Raw genomic sequence first — 12,070 nt, 5'->3', positions numbered from 1 at the left:
CGGCATTACGCAATCACGACGTCGCTGCGCGCGTCCTGTTGTTCACGTGGTGCGTATGAAGCTATTCTACGCGCACGAACGACATTTGTGACTTTTTTTTGTTACTGCTTTGTAAGGTTAAGCATGAAATGCTCTTAGCTCCAGTCTCTGGGCGACCTTCAAGACAACTTGAGACAAAATCGAGAGCAGTTATCCGGGCAATCACGACGAGAAAGGGACGAGAATGGGGTGAGAACGAAACGAAAACATCTGGGCAACCAGTAAAAATGCAAGAAAATGCGGTCTCTGGTCCCCAGCCTGTTGTACAAGGTCGCATTACATAAGCTAGTTACTACCAAAGAAGTTGAAAAATACTGTTTCCGATTTATTCATAATGTCTGTTCACAAAATAACTCAAGTTGTAACTTCTTGCACGCTGAAGTTTAATTTGTCATTTACAATAGCGACGTTCAGAAGGCAGGCACAGTGCACGATATACTTGATTGTCACCTTTTGGCGCTGAGACAAGGTTGCCTGTGCTCTTTTCAACGCCAGCGGTCCGTGAGTTACGCTGCGCGGATTGTCCACCGCCTTCTTCGACAGATGGTGCCACGCTGCGTGATTAGACCGGCAGCGTCCCGTGCGCCGATGAAGGTTGTCAGTAATCGTCGTAATTACTCCAACCAATCTGCTTTGGCGGCAGCCATCTCATGCTTACATCTACTCTCGATTACGGCAGAGCTACCATTTTCTTTAGCACCAGTCACAATCTGGGTCACCCAAGGATCCCTCGGAGAGAAGCAAGAAAAACTGCAGGAAGCGGCGACCTGCGTGCAAAACTACACCAGCGAAAGGGGACTGCGATGCTCCACGGAGAAGTCGGAGCTCCTCAGGGTCGGCAAGCACCCAACGCAAGCGACACTGGAGGTGACCCTCGAGGGACACAACATCCCGGAGAAGAACATGATTAGGATCCTGGGCATGTGGCTACAACGCAGCCGGAAGTGCAGCCACACCATTAGATTGCTGAGCAAGGCGGCGGAACAGGTGGGCCGCATGATCAATAGGGTATCCGAAAAGAAATACGGAATGAAAGAAGAAGACACTCTCAAGCTAGTCAACAGCCTCATTGTCAGCCGAGTCACGTACTCCCTGCCGTACCACGTGACGACCAAGGCAGAAAGAGAACAAGCAGACACCATCCTCAGGAAGGTGTACAAGACGGCTCTGCGTCTACCGAGAAACACGTCGAACGAGAAGTTGCTCCAGCTGGGCATCAGCAACACCTTCAGCGAGCTCGCCGAGGCTCTGCTGGGTACGCAAACCGCGAGACTCAAAGGCACCCCTACGGGACGAGCGCTCCTGAGGACGTTGGGTCGGCATACGAGCGGACTGATAGACAGATACGCGGACGTACCGGACCACCTAAGGAAAACCATTAATGTGGGACCACTGCCAAAAAATATGGATCCCAACCTACGCGAAAACAGGCGAAAAGCTAGGGCCGAATACCTTGAGAGAACGCTAGCCCAGCTAGACAATACAGTATACACGGACGCCGCCGTATATCCACACGAAAGAGAACGCGTGGCCGCGACGGTAGTGGTTAACAAGGAAGGAAACGCGATCACGTATGCCACGGCAAAGGACGCTGGCACAGCGAAGGCCGAGGAGATTGCCGTAGCGCTGGCGGCAGCGGAATTTTATGGAACAGGCCGATCTCTCAACATACCGACGGACTCAAAAGAGGTGTGCAGGAACTACACAAGAGGCAGAATCAGCAAAACTGCCCTCAGAATACTCAGCGGAGCCACCTCCACCAAGAAGGAAAAGCCCAGGCACAAACTAATCTGGATCCCGGGTCACGTAGGCATAGTGGGGAACGAAAGGGCAGAAAGTTTACCTCGAGGCGAAGCGTTCCGAGCTGGGCGGTCGAATGCCCCGGAGACCCACTTACAGGCTTGCGAAGGGGGATACGCAGAGACCGTGAACTTACATAGAGGAACAAGAATTAGATATCCGCCACCACACAAAGACCTCTCAAAGGAGGAAGCGACCAGCTGGCGCAGACTACAAACAAACTCCTTCCCCAACTTACACGTGCTCAATAAGATGTTTCCGACACAACACAGGGCCACCTGCCCTTGGTGCGGTGCCAAGCCTACACTTCACCACATCACCTGGGAGTGTGAACGCAACAAAGCACTCCACAAACACGAACACCCGAGTGCGGAGCAATGGGAGAGTCGGCTCATCAGCAGCGAGCTCACGGCCCAAAGGGCCCTAGTGCAGCACTCGAGCGATGCAGCGCGACTCGGTGGAGCCTTGGAATAGGGGCCCACCCTTGCTGAAGAGAAGTCTCAAGTCGCCAGCGCCAAGAAGATGAAGACGACGGAGACCTCGTAACCGCGAAACTCTTCAAAGACTCAAAAGTTTTCACTCACTCACTAGCACCAGTTCCCTAGTTTTAACTCTTCAGTTATTCGCAGCATCGGGAACGTGCTCATTAAAAGGGGAACGTTGACACGTATACTTGTTCATCATTTTTTTTCGGGTACCGCGTAACACCCGCTCACCACATCAAGTGATAACTCGGTGCAGTACGCGACTGCATGAATGAAAACTTCATCTTTAATGCTATCTGTTGTCCATGCTCTCACAGAGCTTCTTGTAATCAAATTTTATGCGCGAGGCGAATATTGTCGCGCTTTCTGGAAGCCATGGGAGCGCCACCTACTATAGTGGAGCCTTCGAGGAGCTATATATAACGGCAGACACGCTAGAACCGCAGATCATATTTCGACGATCGACGGGTGTGCTTACTGCTGTCATGGGCAGAGGTTCGCCCAATAAACATTTATTTTCGCGATTTGCGCTGTGCCCCCGTCACGACAACGGGACCATATTATCAGGAATGTGGCCCATGAATCTGGCAGGACTCATGCTGCGAGTAAATGTGAGGCTACGGAACATGAGAACATGAACATCATAGCACCCAAGCTATGAGAACCCTCTGGATAAAACAAATTGCGAAGCCGTGAATTAACATCCGTGGTAGGCCACTCTCGTAGGAAACTTCCAAATATTTGAACCAGCCAAGGCTCGAATAAAATAAAAATATCTATGAGCCGCTATTTCTCTCACTTCCACAAGATTTGCAACCCTTTTCACTCATGTGAGACATAAAGCAGCTAAATTGCAACCGCCGTAGGTCCATGCAATTAGGAAACCTGCGTAAAACCAAGCGGTGATAGTTACGTTGCCGCATCGCGAATCAACGTTGAATTTGCTCACAGAGCTTGCATTTATAATGTGCTAGCGCTGTCCCCACGCCGTAGTCGTTATATGCCTTTGTCGCTCCATCGATATAGTTCCTTCTTCCGTACATGGTCACTGCGCCGGCGTCATGCTACAGTTCTCGTGATACCTCCATGCTCGTGTGCGAGTTCAGGAAAAATGTGATCTATTTTTTTTATCTCCTGTACAATTTGAATATGAAGGGCATGCAGGATGCAGTTGACGCTGAATTGATGGAGAATGAAAAATGCTGTCCGCCGTGAACAAGTGGAAATATAGCAGCCGAATTCAAGATAGGTTTGCACTCGATAGTTGTTTCGTTGGCGTGCTGATTCAACGCACGCTTGAACGAGAGCTGATAAGCTTAGTGCCCATCGTGAGTATGTGTTGACACTTATACCATTTGCACTGTCTGTAACGAGACATGCACCGCTTATGATAATGATGATGCGCTTTAAAGCTTTTCCCGCGCCGATCATGGTAGATGACCTAAAAATCAGATGGTTATGCATAGTTGTCCTGATGATAATGATGATGAGCCTCTATCATGGTTTGTACCCTATAAGGGGGATAGGCAAGAATCGGCCGGTGGCAGTAGCTAAAGAAAATCATTGTTTAATATCATAAACCCAAGGTGAAAGGAATAAAAAAAAGACTTTGTAATAACTAGAAAAGTAAGCTGGTAAGCAGTTAAACTAAATGAAGGCTGAACTTTCAAAGAGGTTACAGGAAAGTTGAGAAAATTACCTGCATTGTATCATTTCATCTTCTGTTTCGTTAACACGTCAGACGGCTTCCATACGCTATAATTTACCTCAATTCAGTTATTGAATACTACAAGGCAGCGAGTACCTTTTGATTTCGGCTAGATTGCGCAGACTCATAGTACAGGGAAGCATAAATGATTCAATAGTCTTGAAAAGGCTATATCTTCAAAATTATTAGTCGTAAACACATGAAAAATATATTAAAAGAACCACAAACTCACTAAGTTTGTACACCCTCTACAAATGATCAATGTGTGCCCCTTTGGCGACACAACACACGTGCAGACAATAATGAGCTCATTCCATACATTTTGTACCATAGTCTTGTCAATTGTCTGCACTGCAGCACGGATGCGTTTTGTACCATAGTCTTGTCAATTGTCTGCACTGCAGCACGGATGCGTTATTTGAGCTCGACTAAGGATTGCGGTAGTAGGGTGGGAGTACGTAAACAAGGTTCTTAACGTAGCCCCTTGCAGAATGTAGACGACTTGTCAGCTGCTTTCTTGTCGCGTGTCTCGTGCTATTCATGCCAAATATCGTGATTAAGGCAAGCCTCGTGTCGCCCGTGCCCACGAGCCATAGAAGAAGAAGTGGTCACGCAGTTCGAGAGTGATGGCGACGGTGTCCTTTCCAAGCCCCCTTCGTGCGTCTGAGCCCCGGCTATTGTGGCCGTCACCTGCAGCCGGCACCCAACGGCCCGCGCCGCTGTCCAGAACATTCGCCGGCGTTCGTGTAGCGACGCTTGTGGCGAGCCCTGCTGGTGAATACCTCCCCTGCAGCCGTGCGGAAGAGGGCCACCCCGCATCCGTCGACCCGCGGCGAGACGACACCTCGTCTCTGCTGGCGTCACGGACGCACTCTGCCGACGGCGGCGCGCAGACGACGCTCGATTCCAGCCGCGAACCCCAACCGCTGCTGCAGGTGAGGGCGATTGCTACATTGACAACGAAAGAAAGCTCAGGATCATGCAACGTTTCCCGGAACGGAATATGATAGGCGTGGCGCCAACAGTTAGAAAGGCGGCCTGGAGATAGAAAATACAGGTAACTAATATATCGTTGCGATTTAGAGAAAGTCAAGCCTTAAAGGGTAATGTGTTGCGTAGACTAGATTACGGGTATTAGAACGGGTGGCTTAAAGAAGAGGGGATGGAAATGAGCAGAATGTCTGCTGCAGTGAGGTTCTGGAGAAATGCAGTTCAGTATTAGCGCCGCGCTGATAAAAGGGGTTCGTTGAGTAGGGATTGACGGCAGAGGCATTTGACCTCCACTGGACTTAAACAAAGCAGCGATCTATCACCGCACGTTGTTCGAACTCCTTTCATTCGCATAACAGAAAATTCTTCATTATCTTATCTGCTTCTCACGAGCTGCCGCACAGAAAGATAAATGCGGCCGTTCGCTCTTCCATTAAAACCTGTGTGCCCTTCGGAGTGCACTCTCTTTCTTGAACAAGACAACCACGTAGCTGGCACACTCTGAGGTCCACCGCATAATGTGAATAATTCGCCATCGCGAACGTGCCTTGTGATGATGGCGTCTTGAGAGGTATAGATTTCGACGAGACAGATACATCTCTCCATAGCTCAAGTGCTGCCGATGCGCACAATTCCAAAATGTCGCAAATTAAATACGCCTGCTGTCATGCGATATTTGTGGCCGGTGCGTTCTTGGTGATGGAATACATGCGTGGAGGATGCCCGCAATGTTCTGGAGGGGCTACGGTGGTGTTTAGGATTCGATGTGTTAGTATACTATGCGGCGACTTTGACATTTAGTCTAATTAGGAGCGTCTTTTACAAGAAGGACTTGCCAGGCAGGTGCCCTACAATGCGTTACATAAATTTTAACCGCTGGCTTTGCGAAAGTGTGGCTTTTCCATGTCCAGGCCAGCACCCCTCTTTCGTGTCTCACCAAACTTTGAAAAATGAAATTTGCTTCTTCTTTTCTTTTTGACGGAAATAGAGAGGGCACTGATGAATCATTGCTCGATGAAGCCTCTGCGCCCAGTGTACACGGCGCAGCAGCGCGAAGAACTGACGTGTACTCGGAAAAGAGAGGCGGCACAAGCGTATCCACGCGTAGCCTTTATGCTGAGACGCGATCTATGTGATTCATTTCAGCCAGTGTTCTATTCTGTCCCACTCTGCAGTGAAGTGGGAGCAGCAATAAAGTATGTCAACAACAACAACAAAGTTATAATAGCTTTATTACACATGCGTGAAGAGGCATACTATCGTAATACGTTTAAAATGAAACACGTGAGCACGTCACAAATAGCCCCGTGGGTAACATGTTGCGCGGTTCCGCTGCGACAAGCGAAAATAAAAGGCTAAACCTTCGCCTTTAAGAGTGGAACTCGATAGCACTCAAAGATCCCAAAGTGTTTTCTCGCACTTCGCGGCAACTGCAGCTTAGGTAACCGTAATGTTTACCGGGAAACGCCGGTGTGGAACGGTATGCACGAAGGCGGGCTTTCTCGTAGAAACGCTGCCTCTTACGTCGGCCAATCCCGGAGATAGCGGAAGAGCGCGCCATGTAATTACATCATTTTCAGATTTTTATTATTGATTCACACTTTTATGTAAGCCGGAGAAGGCTCAACATAAAAGGCATGTGCTCTCGGGGTCTTGTTTCATCACATTTGTTTGCAGGCTGTCTTTCTCAATATTCCGAGCAAATTTTTTTCAATAATGTAAGACAAGGTATGAGAGACTTTAGTGATGGGATATTGTGGCAATGTAACCCGCATATACCGCGTGTCATATAGCGAGGCGTGGCATAGGCATATATTTAAATACATACGGCGATTTTCGCTCACGGACAACTCTGTCGACCTCGGATTTTCTGCAAGACGGGGCCCTTAATGTTATCGCGTTAAAAATGAAGAAACGAACACCAGTGCTTTTTACGCTTGCAGACAAGTTACCAACGTTTATTTATCTCAGCTTTCCTTGTTGCTCGTGGTCGAACAAAAAAAGGTCTTATTCGAATTTGGTATTGATTCATTATTCATGTGGCAGCTTCGTAAACTATCACAGTAAGCCTTTAGCCCATTTGGTGTCATGGTCGTCCATTAAAGTCAATCACTATTTTCCGCTCGTAAACCCTATCAACACAGCAAGAAGACAACTTGCAGGAAGGGCTGCAAGAAGGCAGAGCAGCGGCCTCCCCCTTTATTCGCTTATGTGACGGTTCTTCCGCACAACATGCCACCGACAGGCATCTTTGCTAGGCATTTATATTTTCTTTCATAAAGATCTCTAGATCACAATCGTGAGCAAAAGAATGGCACGGCTTGCAAATATAAATCTTCCTGACCTTCCTTTCCTTAACTTCTGCACCATTAACATCGCCAGCCAGGCACCAACTTGGACTTCACACGTATTTTGCTAAACTGCATTTCTTCCACAGTGGGACGTTTCGCGTTATCCCTGCCGAGCACCCAACCACAGGACTTAGTGCGTTTAGTTGCATCTGCCTCGTGCCACGCGAGGTTCATTCGATATTGCCTCAGTAAAGTTGTAGTGCTCCAAGACGTTCTGGCTCGTTTAGGTTTAATGCTACCATCTCTAGATCCTATGAAGCTTGTCCATGGAGTAATATAGTAAACGATAATAAAGGACACCCCCGTAGGCTCTTGGGGCAGACTTTGGCTCTTCGCGCACCCAGCGGATTAGATGATACGCGTCCTCCACCGCGAAGGCTGCCACGCGCCTCCAAGCCTGGGAAGTCACGACTTCATTTTCCTATTTTTTTTTTCAGCTTTTTTTCTTTGTTTTGTGACCACTGCAGTAACATTACATGTATCATCGAGTGATTTCATACTGGTGCTTGAGCCGCTCTTTATATATTGCGACGATGAGTGCACAAAGCTTTTGTTTCGTTTGTCTCTTTTGTTTAAATTCACATTGTTTATCTATCAAGCTGTAACTTAGCCCAACAATAATGCCAGCTGTCAATGAGGCAATAGAACTGTATCGTTTGTGATATGATATTTCTAATAACTGACACCAAAGGGTGTATTGTAAATTGATTTGCCATGTTATCTAACTATCAGTCACCTGGCTGAACAGCCAAGAACACGAAAATATTAGACAATCATTTTTTTGAAGCAATATTGTGCGAAAAGTGGCAGACGCAGGAAAACGTGAAGAAACTGCGAAATACAAGTAAAAGAAAACACTGGTACATAAATATCGTGATAGCAACAAACTTCACACAAGCTTAATAACCAGCACTACACATGTTGCAGGTATCCAGGTGAAAAAAACTACATTAACGACCCAGCATTTAATTTGCTGAAAATGGGGTTGTGCTAGAAGGAAAAAATATGATGCTGTTTCTGACATTTCTACGAAGAAGGGTCGATAAAGCTATCAAGATAATGGAACCGGTTGCGTGCCAAAATAACTTTTGTGCATAAACCATTGATTACGCACCAGCATGATCGTCTCTAATCTGCACTCCAGTGAGTCCTTCCTTAAACAGCTGCAAGATATTGCGATCTTAGCCAATTACACACTTCGACTTCGCGGGGGTTGTTCACCTGTTGTCTTTGAAGCCATGTAATCGTCTTCTTACACTTAGAAATTCGCCCTTGAATATCCATGATGTCCTTTGGCTGCAGAGTCTATTGTCAGAAAAGAACAGTGAATATTCCTGCAATTCGTAGGATGCCAGAAGGTGAGTCATAATGGAACCTTCAAAGCTTTTGAATATAGATGCTCCTTGGTGCAATGCGTATTTTTCTTACCTAGCAAAACAAATGTCCCTGGTAGTAAGGCATGTCATCAAAAAGAATTGCTATTAAGGAAGGACTGTTTTAAATGCTAAGAAACAAGAAGCTTTCTACTGCAAGGACACCATACGCAATTAAAAAAGGAAAACACGTATCTTCAGCCCAATGCAAAATAGTTAAAGCTCAAGCGCACATATGGTAGAAAGATTTATAAAGCGCACATTATCCAAACTGCAAACATTGCACATGCGCGGCTTTAGAAATAGCATGTTTTGCAAAACTGCCGCAATCTACTGTTTCAGAAGCTGCTGAGCACAACCGACTTGAATAAATCAACACAAAGCTCTCTCCACCAAACGCCATGTGTTCATAGGACACATTTCTTAACGAACGATATCATTTTTCTTTCTTTTCGAGCTTCATTGTTTCGAACGTGCCTCGCATGTCAAACGCTGCCTCATCGCTGTTGTCAGTGGTAAAAAAGGTAAAAAAAAAGGAAAGAGCGCAAAATGTAATTCTACGTTAAAAAGGGGCAGCAGCTCGTTATGACTTCAAGGCTGTCATGCCCCCTCCATCACTCGTTCACGCGGCTAACGGCGACATAAATAAATACGAAGAGAATGTTTTCAACAACGTGTAAGAGAACTTCATGCTGCCTTACTATGAAATGGCGACAAAGCAGTAGGTTCAGACGCTGGCAAAGGAACCAAAAACCGATCCCCGGGTGCATTTTACAGAGTAAGGTCGTCCGGACGCCGGCGACAAGGTCTTACTGGGCTTCGCACGTGCTGGACCGTGCCGCCTGTCAAGCTGCTAGCTATAGCCGCAGCCGTGACAATGGCCGGAGCCACTACCTTGGGAAACACGTAGAGCCATCTGCCGGAATCTGCAAACTGCATGCTCGGCTACGAATTAGCTCGAGTGCCCATTCTTATCGTTTACTATGTTGCCCTAAGACCTATGTTCAAACGCATTTGTAGCTCTTTCAATGCTTTTTTTCTTTCCTTTCCCAAACATCTTCCGTAGAATGCCCTCAGTACATTTCTTATCCTACGGACACGTAGGCTGTGGCACGTTGTTTCGGGCGCCATGTTCAAACTGCTAAAAAAAAAGAATAAAACATTTCCTTCGCACCATCAGTCTGCTAGCTTTTGCTCATGACTATAAATTCAGTACGCCAAGCATTACTATATGGAGTATATGAAGTTTCTCTTGTTATAATTATTACACACTATAGACCCTTTTCATGCTTACAAACATAGTTCCCAGAAGACTTCCGGTTAAACAGTCCGGAGAAACGTAAGTTACAATAGCCTAAAAATTTATAGGACCTTACATCTGGCACCAGTTTTGTTGCAGTGTAGGAGTGTTTGACAAGTGAATTGCAGTGTTAAATGCAACAAAAAAAACGCGTATACATGAGCTCGACATAGGGCGCACTTTCTTTATATCTGAAAACATCAAGAACATGTGCCTACATTATACTATGCGGCAAAATACTTCTTTTTTTCTTGGCTAACTGGACTTTAGAAAATGACTGACCGGAAGTTCTGTGGGGTCATGCACGCACTGCTGCCACACCGCGGATGAAAAAGGTCTATATTTCGGCGTGAGAAATAACAGCAACACAAAGAAAAGGACGCAAGGCCAGCGCTGTCCTGAGGAATGATATAGGACAGTATTAGACCACTTGCTACAGCAAAGACTATGTGGTTCACTAGGGTTGAGGCTTCGGCGAGTTGGTATTGCACTCTAGAACTGGTACAGCGCAACACACACAGGAAGAAACAAGCCGAGCCGGCCAGATAGAGGAACAGAGCGCTGACTTCCAACCTGGCCAGCTTTATCTGACCGGCTCGGCTTGTTTCTTCCTTTGTATGTTGCGCTGTACCAGTTATAGAAAGATTATGTGCATGATTAAAACGGGGCGCCACTATGAAAATACCTGATACGTACTCTTTGTGATTCTTCTGCTTCATTTTTTTGAAGAGTACAGAAAGACTCGAATGACCTTTCCCACAACACCGCTACTATTACCTGCCCGGAAAGCGTCATGCACAGCGTAACAACGATGTTTTCACGTTGAATCTTTTTGGCAATTCCACCCTTTATTTCTTCGCACAAGACCACCCCTTACGTGGTAGCCCCTCGGGGCAATTAATTGAAACAAAATAAAACGTCGCAGTTTCGCCCGAAAGGCGAAACGTCGATTCGGTAGGAAATTTCGCTTACTAACAAAATTAACAAGCATGGTGTCACGTGCGCACAAGCAAACGGGAAACTTCTCACTCGACAGCAGAAACTCGCGGTCGAAACGCTGGAGTGAGGAAGCGGGGCTCCAGCAACAAGAAAATTGACCTTCGTTCTGCGACGGCTTCAGCGCAAACTACGGGGTGTAAACGGGGGCACACGAAGCTGTCAGCCCCCGGCGCAACATCTTGCCACTGCAGATAGCTTTCAAGATAGGGCCCACGTGGCTGCGCAATACGCAGCAACCGCCGAAGTAGCGCTGTCCTGTGTCTCTGTCACGTCCTTGTCTTCTTGAATTGCGCTATTATGAATTTTTGATGGTACAGTTTATTCATATTTGCCATTATGAATAAACCCTACCAACTAGCCCAAGTACCAGCCTTTTTAAGCTCCCCTTCCATCCCCTCCCTCCGGTTCTTTGCGGACGAAGGAAGGCGGCGCCCTTCCTCACCAATCCCTCCCTTGCGCACGCGAGATTGAGCCGCCATCGTCGGCTCAACCTCGCACGCTCTCACTCACATATACAGCATACGGAGCGCGGCGACGGTGTTATCCCGCTATGATTTTATAAGGATTATCACGGCGACGCCGATGACCGAAATGCGCCTGGAGCGCCCATATAATTCTCGCAGTGAAATAAAGTGACATACATGTAAAGAAAATATAATTGAGCATGACACACTTCACGACGATAACGTACTTGGAGCCAACCTGAGCTGCTATGTCTAGATAAGAATTATTATGTAGTATACAGGCACTAAATGATCAATTCGAGGTTTGCGTATTCCTATAATCTTCCGCAATGTTGTCATTTCTCATCGGAAGCGGCATCACTTAAGTGTGGTGTGTAGCGACATAAACTTTATTGCGGCATGTGAGTTTTTGTAAGCAGCAATATAACAGTGTAACTTTGGCCTTACGGTTACTCACAAATGACTGTCAGTTTCGCCCGAAAGGTGAAGCATCGATTCCGATTGCATATTATTGGACAGCTATATGAAGTACCAATCGGCCTTACAAGCATAGGCATACGA

General features: G+C 46.8%; 1 protein-coding gene across 1 annotated transcript in view; it reads left to right on the top strand.

The window, feature by feature from the left end:
* The first annotated feature begins 4,623 nt into the window (after positions 1 to 4,623).
* LOC142557994 (uncharacterized) overlaps positions 4,624 to 12,070 on the top strand; it is a 41,258-nt gene continuing 33,811 nt past the window's right edge. The window contains exon 1 of the mRNA XM_075670166.1: positions 4,624 to 4,967. Within this exon, the coding sequence (XP_075526281.1) occupies positions 4,659 to 4,967 (309 nt within the window). The 5' untranslated portion in view covers positions 4,624 to 4,658. The remainder of the gene's footprint in view (positions 4,968 to 12,070) is intronic.

The sequence above is a fragment of the Dermacentor variabilis genome, chromosome 9 (assembly GCF_050947875.1).
Source record: "Dermacentor variabilis isolate Ectoservices chromosome 9, ASM5094787v1, whole genome shotgun sequence".
NCBI classification, from domain to species: domain Eukaryota; kingdom Metazoa; phylum Arthropoda; class Arachnida; order Ixodida; family Ixodidae; genus Dermacentor; species Dermacentor variabilis.
Note: the sequence above shows the minus strand (reverse complement) of the source record. Positions and strands in the feature narration are given on the sequence as shown.